The 20350-nt window shown below is 40.2% G+C and overlaps 1 protein-coding gene across 1 annotated transcript in view; it reads left to right on the top strand.

Moving 5' to 3' along the window:
• LOC143876055 (uncharacterized) overlaps positions 1–20350 on the top strand; it is a 32747-nt gene that overhangs the window by 5551 nt on the left and 6846 nt on the right. The window contains exons 2-11 of the mRNA XM_077377664.1: positions 418–708; positions 791–1099; positions 1196–1304; positions 1409–1502; positions 3471–3558; positions 3663–3746; positions 12426–12522; positions 12638–12725; positions 12952–13057; positions 13142–13234. Coding sequence (XP_077233779.1) covers positions 553–708; positions 791–1099; positions 1196–1304; positions 1409–1502; positions 3471–3558; positions 3663–3746; positions 12426–12522; positions 12638–12725; positions 12952–13057; positions 13142–13234 — 1224 coding nt within the window. The 5' untranslated portion in view covers positions 418–552. The remainder of the gene's footprint in view (positions 1–417; positions 709–790; positions 1100–1195; positions 1305–1408; positions 1503–3470; positions 3559–3662; positions 3747–12425; positions 12523–12637; positions 12726–12951; positions 13058–13141; positions 13235–20350) is intronic.

Here is a 20350-nt window from a genome sequence, read left to right as displayed (position 1 = left end):
TCCCATGCCTATTTGTGTAATACAAACATAGAGCATCAATGTCTGTGGTGTCAATTGATTTTCACATGTACCTTTGAACCAAGATTTATAAGCTTAGGCAGACCAACAGTCCTTAGAACATTTGTCAAGTATGAGGCGGTCTTTTTGGAAGCTAAAAACAAGCATCCAGTGGGGTCCACTTGTTCAATGATCCGGGCCGTTTATTAGTTAGGCCTTGATATGGATGGGCAATGCATCGAAATCCACTCTCACTGGATGATTCTAACCCTCTAATTTCCCATCAATCATATAAGAACCCGAAATAATATGCTTTGGTTTAACCATCATGTTTTTTTCATGTTTATTCTCTAATCTATAATAATTACATCTTTATCTTTTCCCTATTGTTCTCAGACTGATGGGCATTATGCATAACAGGCATTTGTGATAGTAGAAATGCTTTTTTGTGGCTTGATTTCCTAATGGTGGGGACATGAAACATCGACAACATATAAAGAGAGAGGACAATCTCATTATTATGGTCTTATGCTCTTTTGAACTGTTGTTGTGGTTATGAGCAATAGTAGAATGTCATCGTCATTGGGGAATGCCCAATCCCCAGGGCTAAAGACCTATTTCAAGACTCCTGAAGGCCGTTACAAGCTCCAGTATGAAAAGACTCACCCTGCTGGACTCCTTCACCATACCCATGGGAAAGCTGTCACCCAGGTACTAGGATTTTTTTTCTTAGATGTTTTTCTTCCGTTATATTTGACATCAAGATCAAGAATGACAATGCCAAGTTATTCAGGTGACTCTTGCACATCTTAAAGATAAATCTTTCCCTTTACCACCTCCTCCCTCTAATGTGAGTGCTAGCAGTGGAGTAAGGCTGGCAGCTGCGAGGTTATTAGGTGGTGGGAATGGGACCCGAGCTTTGAGCTTTGTTGGAGGAAATGGTGTGACTAAAGCTGTCACTGGAAGTAGTAAGATTGGTTCCACGGGAGTTTCTGGCTTGAGTAATTCTTCAATTCCTTCCAACTTTGATGGAAAGGGGACATACCTGATTTTCAATGTCAGCGATACTCTTTTCATTAGTGATTTTAATTCGCAAGACAAGGTCCTTCTCGTGCTAATTTCAACAATATTTTGTTAATTAATACATTTTGAAAGGCTCAACTTAAGACTTGAACCTTTTTTGTTGTTGTTGTTGTAGGAACCTATCAAGTCCATCCATTTTAGCAACTCAAACCCTGTATGTCATGCATTCAACACCGAAGCCAAGGATGGACATGACCTCCTTATTGGGTTAAACTCTGGAGATGGTGAATCTCTTCTTTCCAGAGCTAGATATATCACATAGTTTCCTTATATGACATTTTCCCTCACCCTCTCATTAAGGTGTTCATGCTCTTTGTATGTGTTTTAGTCTACTCAGTGTCTTTGAGACAACAATTGCAGGATGTTGGGAAGAAGCTTGTTGGAGCTCTACATTACAACAAGGATGGTTCACTTAATAATAGGTAAGTAGACCTGCTGAAACCTAATTGTGTTCTTTTTTTCATCCACTTGTTTGTTTGTTGTGAAACTTTTGTTGTTAGACATGCTCACATTGTGCTCATATCTTATGCATGCCATTTATGTTCATTTAGATGGCTAAGTTTTTTCATCCATGTGTTTTTTCAACCTCACATTTATTTAATGTGAAGAAGATACACTTAATGAAAATACCAATTTATAGCACCTTCTAGAACTATACACAATTACGATCATACGCTTCATATCATTAGTGTCTGAACTTATAAACTACATGATGTATGTTCCTTTGTCTTTGGTGGACTAGCTGTGATTTCATTGAAGAAAATGTTTAATTGGCCATGATTTCTAATCCTTACGGATTGCAACTAGAATGGATGAGGCTTGGTCTTTGGTTGGCATGTAGCTCAATGGTTGAAGCTTGGTTTCTCAACCTTGAGGTCGCAGATTCGATCCTAGCTTATCTACCAAAAAAAGAAACTAACCAGAATTTGCTAAAAGAGGTAAACTTTCATCTAATAAAGCCCTAAATATGAACTTAAGTTGTCATAAAAACCTATTTGGTATACTTTTGAAGAGCATATTTAAGTGTTATTACACCCAATATTCTTCACTAATTGAAATGAAACATATGAAGCAATCCCTCAGTTTCTAGGTCCGGCAAATTGTGGACAAGGTTTTAAGTTTCAGTGTCGGTTTCAGCCACCACCGGAAATGTTTAATTGTTGTTCCTTAGGCTTGAAATGTTTAATTGTTGGCTTGGCTAAAACAAACCACAGAATGAGTTTGCTCGGTACGAATTTTGGACATCGAAAAGAATTTCACAATATGGAGATAAAACAAAAACTGAGTTAGTGAACAAGAACTTTATGTGAGAGTGGAATCCCCCAAAAGGAGAATTAGGATTTTTTCTGATAGTAGATAAAAGTATTTTCCCAGGATATGGAAAATTCGTCCACCTTTGGTCCCAGCTTGGTAATGATGACTCAAAATAACATTCAATGTTGATGTGCTTGGTCTAGCCCGTGAAGAACAAAGTTATCTGCAATCTGAGTTGCACTTTGATACTATAAAAGAGAGGATTAGTAGTGAATAAGCAGACTCCCACATCAGATGGAACTACAATTGCCAATTTTTCCCGGAGGCCATTATGCCTTTTATTTGGATTGGAACATTTCAGCATTTCCCCTTTTTCGTTATTCTGTTTTGAAAAGCACACGGAAAAATAATGTCAGATTAAAATGGAAAATTTAGAGAAAAGTTTGTAAAGTGACAATTAACTCAACTCAACTCAACTAAGCGTTTGTCTCAAAACTAATAACAAATAAAAACTAATATTTATTTGTGTATTTGTGCTCTAACAACTTCAATTACCATGTGCCATCACCTTTTTGTGGCTGTTTCTTTCTAGTCTTTCCGTTCCACTAATGTTATTTTTTCCTAGGATGCGCGTGGGGAATTGTATGTGTTGGAAGGCTTTCTAGGAGTTCACGCATTGTGCCACTATGGTGGACCCTGAAGTGGGTTATTGGCCTAACTTGACATGTAAATCAACATCTAATTGGCTCTTGATGAGCCTAATCAATATCATAAACCATATAATCATACAAATAAGCAAATATAGTTATGCAAAACATGACTCAATATCTATGTTAATCAAATGTTCTCAAATCCCAAGTCAACACATTGTTTCTTAAATGGAGTCTTAGTCTCTTAGCTCAATACTGAGTCACTTTGGTTCATAATAATCACTGGGAACAACTCCCTTGATATGGATGTTTTGATATCTTTTCCCTATTAATATAAGAAATAATAACTTTAGGTAAAGTTATTATTTATCTTGTTTGGTTTTGTTTATTGCATGCATTTTCTTATATATCTGTATTATTGTTTCACTATTTCCATAGAAGTTCGCTTTTACTTGTTAGTCTGAAGAGCAATTTTTTTTACCGCAGTCGATGCACTAGCATTGCATGGGTTCCTGAAGGTGATGGGGCCTTTGTTGTTGGTCATGCAGATGGAAACCTATACGTGTATGAAAAAGTAAATCCAAGATTCATTAATGTTCACCAATCCATCTCATGCTTACAAAGTTTGTGTATTTCCATGAGCCGGATGAGTCTCAGTTTGCTTGTTATTTGTTTTAGAACAAGGATGGCACGGGTGATTCTTCATTCCCTTTTATCAAAGATCAAACTCAGTTTTCTGTTGCACACGTACGATCTAGCAAGGTAATGTCTCAATAGATGTTTTGATGGTGTTTTTTTATATCAAATGTTTTGGTGGTATTTTGAGCTATCTTGGTGTGATTTCACGTTTTTGTGTTGAGACTTGAGACTATTCTCTTATTTAATATTGGTGAGATAATGACAGTAAGTACTAGAAAGATCAGGTATTGAAGAATTTAGCAAAACTGGGAGGGCATTGATGATTGTGAAAAATCCAATTGAATTTTTGCATCGATATCTTTTGCTTTAAATTTAAAAAAATAAAAATCAGTTATCAGATTCATGGGATTTAATATCTATTTTCTTACATCGCTGTTTTTTTTGTTATAAAATTTTAATATTTTTACCTTCTCTTCATTATTTTCATTCTTGTTTTTTCAATTTTGCATTACCCTTGTCAAAATTTATTCATCTTGCTTGCATCACCAACTCAACTCTCCAAATCAAAAAGTTTTGGTTGGCCAATCGAAGTCAAGTTCTTCTGTTACCTTTAAAAATTTTCCATGTCAAGTTCTTTGAATTTGAACCATGGTTAAAAGGGAATAATGCTCTAGCAAAATGGTTGTATCATTTCTCCTTTGCTATTTCTAGGTGGCAGTGGTGGTCGTTGTGGTGTGAGGTGCGGGGGGAGGCTAGTGATGATGTTCCTAATAAATATTATACCAAACTTATTATTATTATTTTTAAAAAAGGCATGAGCTTTGAAGTCTGCATCCTCCAAATTCTATGCTGGAATAATATTTCCAGGAAAATGGGGATGAGTCTTATATGTAAGGGATCATTAATGAAATTTTTGGTTGCATTGTATGTGTAATTTGTCAGGCTTCATAATATCAATTCATGCAAGTAACTGTTCTAAAATATATTTCACTTTTGAACTTGCTGAATAAACCCATGAAAATCACAGCCTGGAAATTCTTGTTAAAATATCAGAATCCCGAACTTACTGATTTAGCTGAACATTCTAGAAATCAGCAGAATAACCACCTCCTGAAAATTCATAAAGTACAACATCAGCAGCTTAGCTTTTTGGTCCTAGGAGAAACCCTGTTGACTAAAAGCTTCAAAATATATTTCAAAAGCGAAACGGAAAGCTCCGAAAGTGAAGGCACCCGCCTGGATGATAGATTGATACGGGCGAGTGGTGAAGTTTACGGAAGGAGAGGGACCTTCACTGCCCTTTCTAATAAAGAATTCCGGCTCGGTTCGCTCGCCTTCTGTTCAAGCTACGGAAGGAGCCTTCACTGAACTCTTTTGTCCCAGTGAAGGCGGATTTATAGCCATAAAAAGATGAGAAGTCTTGGGCCCTAGGGTCCCGACATGATAACTCTCTGATCCTTTTCCTGCCAAGGATTGATATTGCTTAGAAGTAAGATTCCATCTATGATCCCCCTTTTAGTTTTGGATTTGCCTTTACATCTATATTTTTCTTTCATTTTGAGTTGTATTTGAGTAGATCTGTAAGAAAGATGGTGATTCTGCAGCCAGTGGAGAACAACGAAGAGCCGTTGGAGGAAGGAGAGATACTTCGTGATGGTGATCCTCCTCCCTTAGATAGTGGAAGAGAGGAGGAAAGGCCGTGGGAAAAAGTCCAGAACAGAAAGTCTAGGCAGAGTAAAAGAGCAGCGATGGAGCAAAAAAGTAGACGATTGGGCGATCGGCGATGTTTGAAATGCAGATACCATAATTTCCGGCGAAGAATGGCTTGCTTAAGATGTGGAAAACTTTGGTCCAATCGCGACCAGAACATCCCTAATCGCCAGCCGGTTTTTATTTCTCAGAATACTTGAGAAAGCTATATGGTAGAAGCTGTTAATGGTAACCCTAATGATTTAATGATGACCATGGAAGGGGTTGATAGTGGTATGGGGGAGTTATTGGTCTTCAGGCTTTTCCGGACGTTAGTGCGAGAGGAATTTAGGGAAAGTTAGCAAATAGATGGTCGGGAACCCCTGAAATCCTATCTACTTGGTTGTATAGGGCATCTGGTCTTTTATCTGGGTTGGAATTATACTCCATCTACAATTTTGAAGTTATTATTGTGCCGCTGCGGAATACAAATACGGCTTGGTTAATCCAAGTGTGGCGCATCAAACTGGGACCCCCCTTTGAAATACTAATGAAATGGAAGGATAAACTTGCAGATAATTTCTCCTCTGTCTAGTGGGAAATCACTGGATTACCGGCCAACTCGTGGATAGAGAAATTGTTTTTAGGATCATTGCCTCTTGTTTAGGGTCAATTGAAGAGATCAATCCGTCATGTTTCGAGGTTCTGGGTATAAGGTTAGTAGATTAAAAATTAATACGCATGGGAGTTCGCCGGAGACGGCGTCTTTTCCAGTTAAGATTGAGGAGGATATTTTTTGGATTTCTGCCCGGAAGTGTAAATCGGAGGAAAATTCTGAGCCGGGTGTAATACCCTCTCAAGTAGATGTAGATCTGTGTGGGCTGTCTGGGAGGCGGGTGGGGCTGATAGGAGGAGATCAGGAGGTTGAAGGTGATGCGCACGTTAGCAATTCAAATCTAGATTTTGAAAGCTATTGTGCGTTGACAGCTTTCAATATCTTTTGACTCATCTGGAAAGTTTCCCAGTGTCAGTTTCTGAATCAGAGTTATTATTCGGTAAGAATGCTGTAAATGCATCGCCAGCTGTTGCTAATGGAGGAGACGTTTACACCTGTCCCAATAGTGAGCTAAATCAAAGTCATGCGAGGGGTTCACCAGACTTTCCAAGGCCAAGTAATAATTCTATTTTGAATGGGCTGGTATCGGATCCTTTTGGGCCCAATTAGAGTCTATCGGGCAGCCCGTCTTATCTACCCACCCAAATATAGTATTTGGGTCTTTCATCCATCAGACAAAAATTGTTTCACCCTCAAGTGCTTCGAGAATTCAAATGTCGCAGGTGGACTTTCTCTCTGGCCAGGTGGAGTGGTGGCTCTGGCTTCTTTCTTCAGCCATGATCAAGCTATTGTCTCGTCGGACATAATCTCATTCTCACCTCCATCAGCAGCTGCTCAAAGATGCTCCGAAGCCTCAGAGTTGCCGATAAGCCTTCTGATGCCTCAAGTGGATGACGATGCGGCCCCCCTTGTACTCATAAATCATTGGAATGAATATAAGCGGGATCTTGGCTATAGAACCATTGCTGACTGGGAGGATTTTTTCTGTATCGGGTTTGATATAGACTTTGACAATCATTGCACTTCCGAGCCACTTAAATCGCCCCTTCCTATGCCAGTTTTGCAGGCATCTTCGAATATGGTTAAGCTGTGCACTTGTTGGGAGGACTTCATTCGTTGACATCATGATGAGAATACTTCTATGTATCAAGGTACCCATTTTAATGAAATTGAATTTGTGCCTGGATTGTTTTCATCCTCTACTAACCTGAAGGAATAAGGGCTAGTATCAGGCATCATTCCATTAATTCTGAAGTCAAAGTTCCATATCGACGTCCAAATACTCTCCATTCTGTCTGAGCTGCTCCTAATGAGTTCCCACCGACTGTGGTAATCAATGAAGGGGATGAATGGGATATTCGAGGTAGAGCAGAAAGAGTTGAGAGCAGATTGTCTATGGTGGTGAGTTCGGAAGAGGAGATTATTCCTATAGCTTGGCAGGGTCCGGATGTTGTCATAATTGAAATCTTGGTGAATCATGTTCTATCTGCATGCAAGATATTGGGGCTAGCGTACTTGGGCCATGAAGATAGTTTAGGTGCTTTGTTTAGACGCGCAGAGGAAAGAGACTGCCAAATCCAAATGTATGAGCAAACTAAAATGTCAAGTGCCGAGACATCAAAGAAATTGATGCGTGAGCTAGCCGGTCACAATCTGCTATTAATTATGATTGAAAGATTCAAAAAGCTTAAGGGACGGAAGGTGGTGGAAGGAGCTGCTCCAGGAGTAAAGGTTCTCAAATAATTTGTTATCAATGAAGATTCTATCTTGGAACATAAATGGGCTGGGGTCTCTGGAAAAAAGGCCCAAGTCAAATCTTTGATCCGATCTCAAAAACCTAATTTACTATGTACAAGAAACAAAGTTATCAGTCATTCACAGGGTGATGGTTAAAGTTCTAGGAGTGCATGGCTATTGGGATTTTTTATAAAGGAATGCAGTTGGAGCGTCAGGGGGGATTTTAGTAACTTGAGATTCGGCTTGTTTGGAATTAATAGACTCGTGGTCTGGTAGCTTCTCAGTGTCAGTTGTGTTAAAGAAAACTTGTGATGGCTCATTCTGGACTTTCTCTGCAGTATACAGACCGGTGATCCGAGAGGATAGGTTTTTGTTCAGGGAGGAACTGGAGGGAGTCAGCGATAGGTGGAATCAACCTGGTGTATCCGTGGGGATTTTAATGAGATTAGAGCAATAGAGGAAAAGGTGGTGTGCAACAAATTGAGCTAGAATATGGTAGCTTTCGCTGACTTAATAGCTAACCATGAACTAATTGATTTGCTGTTGTCAGGAGCTCAGTTTAATTTGGCTAGAAATAGCTCTCAAAGCAGAATTGACAGATTCTTTATTAGCCCCAGGTGGTTAGAGGCTTAGAGCTATTCCCTAACATTTGTCGAAAGGCGCTTGCCCATTCAGTGTGAGATCATTAGGGCTGTTCATTCAGTTAAACCCGAACCGAATTTGCTTGAAAAGACCGAACCGAATTATTTTGGTTAGTGGGAGAAGGGCACCGAAACCGAAAAAAATCGGTTCTTCGGTTATATCCGAAAGAAAAAAAATAAGTAAAAGAATAAACAGGGGAAGAAGAAGATATAATTACCCTATCTGTTTTCTTCTTACAATTCCAAAAAAATCTCATTCTCTATGTTCCTCCTTGAAACCCTAATAGAACCTCTCAAAAAAACTTTCCCTTTTAGTCTACGTCAGTTAAACCCTATTTCTCTTTCAAATGAACCCGAAGTTGTTGGCCATGGAGATGGGGTTGCCGGAGTTGGAGTCTTTGAGAGGCGGAGGCTGCAGAGATGGGGTTGCCGGAGTTGGAATCTTAGAGGGGCGGTGGACAAACCCTAAACCAAGAGTAAAGAAAACTAGATAAGAAAAGAAAAAAAGCTCTGTTTGTGTGACCTAGGTCACGAAAGTGAAAGATGAATTTTAAGTTAATATTACTTAGCAATATATTCACTCTTATTTTTATACGGGACAACCCCTTGTGACTGTGTATTCTTTTTAGTATAGCGGGGGCTTTACCAAGTTAAAAAAGGGGTGGATATATCAATTCACTTGGGGGAGTCAGGGCTGTTCATATGAATGCAATTAAATATATTCACCTGTTGTGGTCCTACTCTTTTGTCCACTTGCAATTAAATATATTCACATGTCCTATCATATCTGTCACTATCTGCTTTTTATGGCCACTGGCACAAAAGTCCCCTCACGCCTTGAAAAATATTAGCGAAACTAATGCAAGTGGACAAACAATAGTGACAGATGTTGTTTTTCGGTTTTTCGGTTAACTGTATTTATTTACGTTGGAAACCGAAACTTGAAACTGATTAATACCGAGTTTCAAAACCGAAACCGAACCGATTTTACAGGTAACCGAACCAAAACCGAAAATCCTAATCGGTTCGGTCGGTTAATTCGGTGTTAACCGAATAGTGCACACCCCTAGAGATCACTGTCCTTTACTTTTGGATCCTAGGCTTGAATCATGGGGCTCTTCTCCATTCAGGTTTGATATTTCATGGTTGGAGGAGCCTAAGATGTTGGAAAAATTGGGTACTTAGTGGGGAGAATGTAGGATTTCAGGTCCAGCAAATGTGGAGATAGGAGCTAAACTAAGGTATGTGAAGATGAAACTAAAGGCATGGTGTCAGGAAAAGGAAAGGGTAGGATATGAAAGAAAGATTTGGCTGGTATCTAGAATTAAGGAAATAACTAGAGCTGAGGAGGGCGAAGATGCCAGAACAGAAGAGATTGAAGAGTTGGGGTGACCAAATTGTGAACTTCCATCACCTCTTATATTCATCTGAAGAAATAGAGAGGCCAATCCTAGGGGGGTGGAATTTAACTCCCTTTAGGAGGCAAATAGACTCAAGCTAGAGAGCCCGTTTTTCTGAAGAAGAAGTTGAGCTTGGGGTTTTTTCTCTGGGAAGGGATAGAGCTCCCCAGATCCTGATGGCTTTTGCCTTGCTTTCTTACAGAGCTGTTGGGAGTTTGTCAAGGAAGACATTATGTGCTTTTTCAAAGAATTCTATGAAGGGATGGAGTTAGATCATGGAACGGGAGCTACATTCATTGCTTTAATTCCCAAATTGAAGGGAGCTTCCTCTGTGGGGGACTTTCACCCAATTAGCTAGATGGGATGCTTATATAATGTATTGGCAAAGGTTCTTGTAGAAAGGCTAAAAAGAATCCTTCCCTGCATAATATCTGGAAGCCAAAGTGCGTTTGTCAATGGAAGGGAAATATTGGATTGCTCCTTGATAACAAATGAGGTTGTGGACTTTTATTCTAAAGAAGGTATTGGTGCTCTGGTATGTAAATTAGACATGGAGAAGGCCTGTGATAGAGTGGAGTGGAAGTGCTTAGATTATTTGCAAGAAAGAATGGGGTTTGGTGCAAGGTGGAGATCGTGGATAAAGAATTGCATTTCTTTTACTTGGTTTTCTGTTCTAATCAACGGGGTTCCTAGCTCTGTTGGGTTGCCGGGTTTTTTTTGGTTCTTGGGATTTTTGTGGGAGGAAAAAAATCCAAGGAGATTGGTGGGAAAAAAAGAAGTCCTAGAAGTGTCCCAGTAAAATAAAAATCCCATGTTTGGTTGACCGGACTATGGTGGGAAAAAAAAGAAGCTTTGTTTGGTTGCTTGAACTGTTGGGAAGAAAAAAAATTCTTCTCAAGCTTATTTTTGGTTCCTGGGATTATTTTGGGATGGGATGAAAAGGCAATTATTACAAAAGTGGGATTAAAAAAATTCACCACACAAGCAATCATTACAAGAGTGGGATTAAAAAAATTCTAGTGCTAAAAGGCAACCAAACATGGGAAGGGACCAAAATTTTACTAAAACTTCCTAGGACAAAATTTTTACTGGCAACCAAACGGAGCATAAAGGTTTCTTTAAGTCATCCAGGGGGCTAAGACAAGGTGACCCATTATCTCCTTTCCTATTCGTGATAGTTTCAGAGATTTTTAAGTAAATTGATTGAAAAAGGGAAACATAACGGGCTAATCGTGGGTTTAAAATTGGGAGAGATGGGGTGGTAGTATCTCATTTACAGTTTGCAGACGATACTCTTTTATTTAGCTCTCCTAATATGGTATAAGTTCTCAATCTCAAAGCTATCATACGTTGCTATGAAGCAATCACTGGGCAGAGGTCAAACATCCATAAATAAAGAGTTTTCGGAATACACATCGGGTCGGATGCGCTCCATGGTTTCGCTAGCATAATGGGGTGCAAGGTGGATTCTCTTCCATCCACTTATCTTGGGCTGCCTTTAGGGACAGGTGGATAAAAAATGCCATCTTGGGATCACATTGTTGAACGGGTGGAGAGACAGAAAGATTGAGAGAGGAGAGCCAAGGCCACAATCTCTAAGTAGAGAGAGCAAGAGCTCACAAAGATCGAGAGAGGAGAGCCAAAATAAAACAAGGGTTTCACCCTAGTTAAAGCGGAGGCGGTTGTAGAGATACATAAATATAATATTTCTGTTTTTTTATCTCAATCAAATGGAAACGAGAGGCTTTTGTTTTCTTATTCTTGCTTGCAATTGCTCTGCTTTCTGTCTTTTTTTTAGATTGAGGAATTTTTGTTTCCATTTTCTTGATGTACTCTTTTCTACAAATCAACTGAAGTATAGGTTGCTATTTTCTCTTGCATTCTTGTATTTCATTTTTATTTTCTTTTCTCTGTGAATGTGTAAAATGTAAATTACTTTTGAAACACAGAAGCTGTTTTTACTTTTTACCTTCATTTTAGAATCGCCTGCTTCCGGTGCAGTGCCTGGAATCCTTTCCGACTTCTGTCTAGAAAACAGAACAAGAATAGGGTTTCGTTTCATCCTCAGAATGGTGTGTTCACTGTAGTGAAGGCAGCAAATTATACTTGTTAGATCCAAATGGACCCTAATAGACTTTTAGCTCTTAGGAACTAAACTTCAGGAACTAAACTTCCATAGCGTCAAACTACTTAGGACTTTCTTAGTTATAATCCAGAACTTTATGTTATTTGCTGAACATAGAGACCTAAATCAAGTAAAACTCTTTATGATATTCAAAAACCTTAACCTTACTTGACCTTCATGTTTTTGAGTATCCAATCCCAACAAAACTCTCTGAAATTTGCAGTAAATCTCTTCCTATATTCAGATTTATCCAAAAATCTGTGTATGCGAGTCGTGAGGCCAATCCCTTCCTCTAAACAGCTTCAATAAATCTTGAGAAATTGTTCATGATTATCTGATGGAAAACCAACGTCTTTTCTAAAATTTTTAGCTTCAAAAGACCATGTGGGACTTGGTGCTAACATCAGTTGTACTTCTCCCCTTGGGTCCATACTATTCTTGTACCCCTTCTTTCTTCTAAAATATGTCTTGAATAATCTTTGGTTGTTTGTGGTATAATTTCTGCGTCTGCAATGATTGATGTTCCCTCACCATATGCAAGCACTATTTAATCCTAATTGGTGGCAATCCACTTCTTTCTGGATATACTTGCAGAGCAACCCAATCGCGAGATGGCATATTTGCCAAGGCTCAATTAACAGCATTTCTTTCTCTAGAGATGGAACGTATTTGGCAACTGTTGGGAGAGATGGTAATGCTTTGAACTGATAGATGCCCCTGAGCCTTGTAGTTGTGTTACTTATGTTTCATCTTTAAGACTATTATAACTCAGTTGTTGATACCCTGAGTTGGAGTGCCCCATGCAGGTTATTTGAGAGTATTTGACTACTCAAAAGAGCAATTAATATGCGGTGGAAAAAGCTATTATGGTGCTTTGCTGTGTTGTGCTTGGAGGTATGAACTTTTTTCTGGTTTCATTCTTTTTGTATTGATAATTTGATTTACAATTTATAATTGTTTTTTGTTTGTTATTAATCTCCCAGTCAATTTTTTTTTATGTGTGCACTATTTTGGTATCTTTAAATTCACGTAGAAGCATATGTAAGTTTTCTTGTTTTGGTTAACCATGTACCTTTTTATATACGGAATCTAAGAATTGGTCGCAACATGCCATTTTTAGCATTGATGGAAAGTACATTTTGACCGGAGGGGAAGATGATCTTGTACAAGTTTGGAGTATGGATGATCGGAAGGTAGTGGCATGGGGGGAGGGTCACAACTCATGGGTAAGTTCTCTGTCAAATATCCAGATTTGTGATTGCTATATTTTCCTTCAATTTGCATCTCATACGTTTTAAGATGATTGTCAGGTTAGTGGGGTTGCTTTTGACTCTTATTGGTCATCACCGGCTTCAGATGGCTCTGGTGAAAATGTCATGTATCGGTTTGGTTCTGTTGGTCAGGTATGTATCAACTCAACTCAACTAAGCCTTTGTCCCAAACTAGTTGGGGTCGGTTGGTCAGGTATTTATGCGAAGTGAAAACTATATTCAACTTCTGAAGACAGTCCAGTGTCTTCCTATGACTTTAGTTAACATTCAAAGAAATAACTTGTTTCCCATGACTGAAGCATGTGAGAACACCAGTTATCTTATTGCTATCTTTATTCTCTCTTTTTCTTTCAAAGATGGTTTTTGTTATTTCTGCATGCCATTTAAGGTGCCTTTTCAATTTTGTATGAATCCACAGTTCATGTAACCTATAAAAATATCTTGAGGGGGTTTCTGGATCTGTTTTATTTTTCGTTTCTGTGTTGTCGTGGGTATCAGAGTTGGACTCTGGTGGAGTTCCCCCAAGTAGGGGTCTGTACATCTCTCTGATTTTGTTGGGGGGTTTTCGTGTGTGTTCTGCCTGAAATGAGGAGAGTGGGAGCTGAATCAATAGCTGGGTATGGTAAAGACAAATCAGTAGCGTCGGGAGCTAATGCGGTTCCTTTGGGCCTTGAAGGTGGCTATAGGGTGGGAGGTATGGATTCTGGTGAAGCTTCTGGGTGGTCTAATGTAAAAAGTAGAAATGTTAGACGATTTGAAAGTGTCCTCGGGAGAAGAAAGAATGGGCTATTGGGGGATTGGAGGTGCTGTAAATGTGGATTTAGAAACTTCAGAAAACAAGTGAAATGCTGGAAATGTAACAAGTTCTGGTCAAATTTGGATGTTAATTTTTCCTCTCAACCAAAAGGCAAGTCGAAAGGGATGCCCAAGTCTGATTTTCTGGAAAACCCAATAGTTGCTTCGAGTGTGGAGAAGATCTACCCCTCTATTTTGGAAGGTATGGCTTTTAATATTGAGGTGGTTCCTCTTAAATCGATCAGCAACGCTGATTTGGGCTTATGGGGAAAACTTAGCGAGGGATGGTCTGGGAATTTGGTGGCTTTAGAGTCTTGGTTATCTCGGAAGAGTAATATGATGGAGGGTGTGGTGGTCTACAAAATTGCAGAACTGGAAGTTTAGATATCCATTCCAAGAGGGATAAACAGAACGCAGATAATATTGTGCTGGAAGAATGCAGTGAACTCTCCTTTTTTAGACCTTAGGGTGTGGGCTGACAAATTCCCAAAAGAAGGCAACCTTTTTTGGTGGAGTATTGCACGAGTTCCGCCGGAAGCTTAGTGTGAGGATAATTTCAGGCGAATTGGGAAAAAAATCGGTAAGATTGTGGAAGTGGACCCTTATTGCTTCGCCGGAAATGGCTACGAAGAAGGGCGTATTCTTGTAATCTCGTCTGGAGTTTTGGGCAAGGAGATTTCGATTCAAGTCTCTCTTGATGGGGCCCTCAGATGGGTTTTTGCCTCAAAAGAAACCGTCGAAGAAGAAGGTGACAATCCTTTTGTGGGATTTGATTTCTCTGGGGAAGTTAGCTTGGAGAGGCTTGAAGAGGTTGAGGATTCTTCGATCTTTGGAAATGAAGAGATTTATGTAGAAGAAGCAGGTGAAGCTTTTTTAAAACCAATAAATGATCAATTTAATGCATTGAATGACATTTCTGCCATGGACGGAATTCAGACCTTGGAGACCGAGCATGGAGTCTCAGATGGGGTGGCAGGGTCAGTGGAGACGGTGCATTTTAGACACCAGAACTATCGTGAGCAGCATAGTGCGCAAGTTAGCACAGAAACAGCTGGCGGCTTTTTTGAAATTCAAAAATCGGGGTCTCCAGAAGGTTACAGGTGGAGGAGCATGTGTGGCCTTGACTGTCTTGTCTCTTCTAGAGTGGGGCCGGCTTGTTTTGTTAACAGCTTTGAAGATATTATTTCTGCACTCTCACCGCAAAGAAGCCATAGCTTGGTCTTTCCTACTGACTCTCTTTCTGATGCATTGGTAACAGAGCCCACTTTAATTTTTGGCGGTAGAGTGAATGAGTTTGACAAGACTCAGATCTTTTTTTCTCCCTCTGACTTATCCTCTGGGCCTATGGACTGGGCCTTTCCGGAAGCTGCTTTGGGCCTTGGTTTATAGAAGTCTAATGAGTTAAACTCTGAGGTTAGACCTTACCGGTTTAATCGTTTTTGTAATGAGATGGAGCAGATTTTTTATTCCCCTGGAGAAGATTCCCAGGTCGCTGTCTTTGGTAGTGATAACCTTGAAACTTATGCTTTGTCATTGTTAAGTCAATCTCTAAATCAGGAAAGCTATCTTGACAAGATCCTAGCGAGTGGGATAATTGCTCATTTGGTTTTTGAGGAGGATCGGATAGAGGAGGTGGAGTTAGAGGTCGATGATGTTTCTATCGGTGTTAATTTGACGAGATGGGTTTCGAGTGAAGTTGTGAGTGGGAAGGTCGATGTAGATCGGAACTTTTCTTTGTTTTCTGAGGGAGGCTCGTGTTTTCCATGGCTCTGTGGCCCTAATAAGCTTTTGATTGACCTTAGTGGTCTTTGTGGCTTGATGAATTGTATTTCTGGTTCTCATAGGGAGCCTCCTTTTCGCTTGTTAGTTAGGATCTCTGTTGGGGGAGTCAATCATACTTTCAATTTGAGTATCTGTAGTAAGCTGGAATCACCCTCTCTGTTGATGGCGTCACATCTTGGTGAAATTTGTGGGATGGTCCCATTGTCGGGTCCATCGAAAGGAAATGTCTGAGTACATGGTTGATCATACCTTGAGCATAAGTAAGAAATTGGGGTTGGTTCTTGCGGGTCCGGAGGAAGCTTACAGAGCTGAAATACAGGAAGCGGAACATAGAGATGTTGGTAGGATTTCTTGCTCTAACGGGTCCGCTGAATCTAGTTCGAGAAGAATGGATAGGGAATTAATTCGATTAAAATCGAATATTAATTATGATTCAGGATCTTGTGGGAAGAGCGCTCTCTTGAAGAAGAAAGGGAGATCTTCAGGTGCTAGATTGGGGAAGCTTTCTACTAATTAAGTGATATTATGAAGATACTATCTTGGAATGTTAATGGTTTGGGGTCCCAGGAGAAAAGATTACAGGTAAAAGAATTGTTAAAAGTTTGGAAGCCAGAGCTTGTTTGCATTCAGGAAACAAAATTGGCCTCAATTAGTAGACTGGATATCAGAAGTATGGGTTTCAAAAGAGAGTGGGATTTTGTCTTCTTAGCTTCAAAAGGGGCGTCCGGAGGTATTCTGTTAGCCTGGGATAATGTTCGATGGTCTAGTAAGGAGGTGTGGACTGGAGATTTCTCGTTATCAGTTTCTCTTCAAAAGATGGTGGATAAGGCTGACTGACTCTTCTCTGGAGTTTACGGTCCTATTTCAACAGCAGAAAAAGGTCTTTTTTGGGAGGAACTGGTAAAGGTTAGAGAGAGCTGTTCTCACCCTTGGTGTATTGGAGGTGATTTCAATGAAGTTAAGGAAGTAGGGGAGAGGTTGGGGTGTAATAGAGTCAATAATAATATGAAGGCCTTTTCTGATTTTATAGCAGCCAATGAGTTGGTGGATCTTCCTTTGGGTGGTGCCTCCTTTACTTAGGTCAGAGGTCAGAGTAGAAGTAGGCTGGATAGATTCTTGATTTCTGGGGAGTGGTTGGAAATTGTTCCGGAGGTCTTTTAGAAAGCGCTTCCTCATTTGGTGTCTGATCACTGTCCCATTCTATTAGATCCTAGAATGGAATCGTGGGGCCCTTCTCCTTTTAGATTTGAGATTGCTTGGTTGGAGTCTCACCAGATGGAGGAGAGATTAGGGGGGTGGTGGTCTTCTTGTCAATCGGAAGGCCCGGCTGACTTAGTTATTGGTAATAAACTGAGATATGTTAAGGCAAAATTGAAAGCTTGGGTAAAGGAGAAAAAGATGCTTGACCATGGTCGAAAGCGTTGGCTGGAGAATCGTATGCTAGAATTAAATGCTTTGGGGGAATGTGGTTTGGCCTCGAAAGAGGATTGTGAGGAGTTGGGCAGGGTCAGCCAAGAGCATAAGGGTCTACTTCTTAATGAAGAAATCACTTGGCGTCAAAAATCTAGAGTTAAGTGGCTAGTAGAGGGTGATAAAAATACAGTTTCTTTCACGCTATGGCTAGTGCTCATCGGAGAAGGAACAGAATTGAATCTATGGTATTGGCAGGGGAAAGAGTTACGAACAAGGAGGTGATTACATCGGAAATTCTTAGTTTTTTCAAGGCTTTGTATTCTTCTGATGATATTTTACGCCCTATCCTGCAAGAGGTTCAGTTTGATAGCTTAAGTTTGGGGGAGGCCACAAACTTGGAAGTCCCTTTTACTGAGGAGGAAATACTGAAAGGTCTATTCTCTTTGGCTAAAGATAAAGCTCCTGGTCCGGATGGATTTTGTCTGGCTTTTTTCCAAGTATGTTGGGAAGTTGTTAAATCGGATCTGATGAGATTTTTCCAAGCATTTTTTGATGGTCTGACTCTTGATAAGGGTACTGGTGCAACCTTCATTACCCTAATCCCAAAGGTAGAGGGGGCTTCAAAGGTGTCGGAATTTCGCCCGATAAGCTTAGTTGGTTGTCTATATAAAGTTTTGGCGGATCGTCTCAAATTAGTTCTTCCTTCAATAATATCAGATAGTCAAAGCGCCTTCGTTAATAAAAGACAAATTCTGGATTGTTCTCTCATTGGAAATGAAGCTATTGATGCATACAGGCGAAGTGGTGAAGGAGGGGTTTTGTGTAAACTCGATATGGAAAAGGCTTACGATCGGGTGGAGTGGGCTTCCCTGGACTGTAGTCTGAGAAAAATGGGTTTTGGTTCTAGGTGGAGAGGTTGGATTAGGACCTGTGTGTATCTTCAGCTTGGTTCTCAGTTCTTATCAATGGCTCTTCCAAAGGTTTTTTCAAATCTTCTAGGGGGTTGAGGCAAGGGGATCCTCTATCCCCCTTTCTCTTTGTGATTGTTGCGGAGTCTCTTAGCCGGCTTATGAAAAAAGGAAGTGAGTTGGGTCTTTTTGAAGGTTTCTTAATTGGGAGCAATAAAGTGGAGGTTTCGCTCCTTCAATTCACAGATGATACTTTGCTATTCTGTGCCCCTTTTTTTTCCAGATATTAAATCTTAAAGCTGTCCTTAGGTGTTATGAGATGGTTTCTGGTCAAAGATCTAATTTTTCGAAGTCAGGGTTATTTGTTATAAACGTTCCTTCTTCTGAAGCTTCTGTTTTTGCAAGGATTCTGGGGTGTACATTGAATTCTCTGCCTGCTTCTTATCTTGGTCTTCCTTTGGGGGTGGGAAGACTGAATAAACACTTTTGGAAGTCAATCATCCACAGAGTTGAGAGGCGTTTAGATTCCTGGAAACGTAATTTGGTATCTAAAGGAGGTCGGTTGGTTCTCATTAAAGCAGTTTTATCAAACATTCCGATTTATTTTCTTTCCTTGTTCAAATGCCCTGTGAGTGTAGCGCTTAGAATTGAACAAATTCAAAGGAGGTTTTTGTGTGGAGGTTCTTCTTCCTCTGGTGGAATTCCCTTGGTTAAATGGAGTTATGTGTGCATCCCATTGAAAAATGGAGGTTTGGGAATTCAGAGAATCAAAGGTTTTAACACGGCTCTGTTGGGAAAGTGGCTGTGGCGGTTTGGGTCTGAACCCTCTGCCTTATGGGTTAAAGTGATAGGGAGCAAATATGGGTTCAGGGAGGGGAATTGGTGTACTGCGGATAATTTTAAGTTCAAAGGTCTAACTGTTTGGCGGGATATTTTGAAGGTCGAGGTTTTATTTAGCAAAGGTATTCGCTTTAAGGTTTATGCTGGAGATAGAATCCGTTTTTGGTCAGATCCGTGGTGCTCGGCAGTTCCTCTTATGGTATTATTCCCTGATCTGTTTTTGGTGTCTTCTCAAAAGGTGGCATGGGTGGCGGATTGTTTTGAGCGGGTTACGTGGTTTGGAAGCCAAAGTTTAGAAGAGACTTTTTTGAGAGAGAGTTGAATTCAGTTTTAGAGTTGATGTCTTTGATTGAAGGGTGTTATATTAAGAGGAGGGGGGTTGATTCCCGTGTGTGGTTTTGGTGTTTATCTGGATTTTTCTCTGTTAAATCTTTTTATCAACATTTGGTGTGTAGTGAAGTTGAGCCTCTATCTGCTTCGATCTGGAAGTTTTCTTGCCCGCCGAGGGTTTCCTTTTTTGCGTGGGCAGTATGTTGTGGTCGTATCCAGACAATTGAATTTTTGAGGAAGAGAGGAATGATTTTGGTGAACCATTGCCCTTTATGTCTAGCGGATGGCGAATCCATTGATCATTTATTCATTCACTGTAAGTTTACTAGAGATGTGTGAGGCTTTATCCTATCTCGCTTTGGGGTATCATGGGCTCTCCCTAACACCATATCAGATTTTATTAAAAGCTGGGATTGGTGCCCCTGGAAAAGAAAGGGTAAGACGCTGTGGAAGATGTGTATGATGGCTTCATGGTGGTTCATTTGGAAGGAAAGAAATTCCCGAGTATTTGAAGGAGTGGCAAAATCGTCTTACTGGATATTTATCAAGATCATTCCAGCGGTCATTTCTTGGGCTAGAAGCCTTCCTCTATTTCATTTCGTCTCAGCGTATGATCTATGGGAAGGTTGGCAGATTATTTGCAAGGAGCGGGTTAGCAAAGCCAAAATTACTCAATCCTGGATCCCTCCTCCCGATGGGATGTTAAAGCTGAATTTCGATGGATCTTCTCTTGGCAATCCTGGTGATGCAGGGATTGGGGGTTTATGCAGAGATTCCAAGGGGGATGTTCTCTGGGCTTTCTCGGGCCCCATTGGTGTGGCGGACTCTAATGAAGCGGAAGTGAGAGCAGTTCATTGTGGGATCAAGTTTTTGGATAATTCTGTGTTAGATAAGGTGATAGTGGAAGGGGACTCCTCTAATGTTGTTCTCTGGCTTTTGGGTGCGGCTTCTGCTCCGTGGCGGTTTTTATCTTTCTTCGAGGAAATTGATGATATAGTTCATGACTCGTCTATATTGTTTACGCATGTGAGGAGATCTGCTAATTCAGATGCTGACTCCCTAGCAAGGGGTGGTGTTTTTAGGTCTAATCTGGAGCGGTTTGATTATCTCCCACCATGATTTTGTATTTTCGTTTCTTTCTCCTTCTGTAATTTGTTTTGAACCTTCTCGGTTCGCCTTT

Source organism: Tasmannia lanceolata, unplaced genomic scaffold (assembly GCF_043159265.1).
Source record: "Tasmannia lanceolata isolate RefF3 unplaced genomic scaffold, GAP_Taslan_0.1 ptg000004l, whole genome shotgun sequence".
Taxonomy (NCBI): Eukaryota; Viridiplantae; Streptophyta; class Magnoliopsida; order Canellales; family Winteraceae; genus Tasmannia; species Tasmannia lanceolata.
The sequence above is the reverse complement of the archived record's forward strand: the minus strand, read 5'-3'. Positions and strand labels throughout refer to the sequence as shown.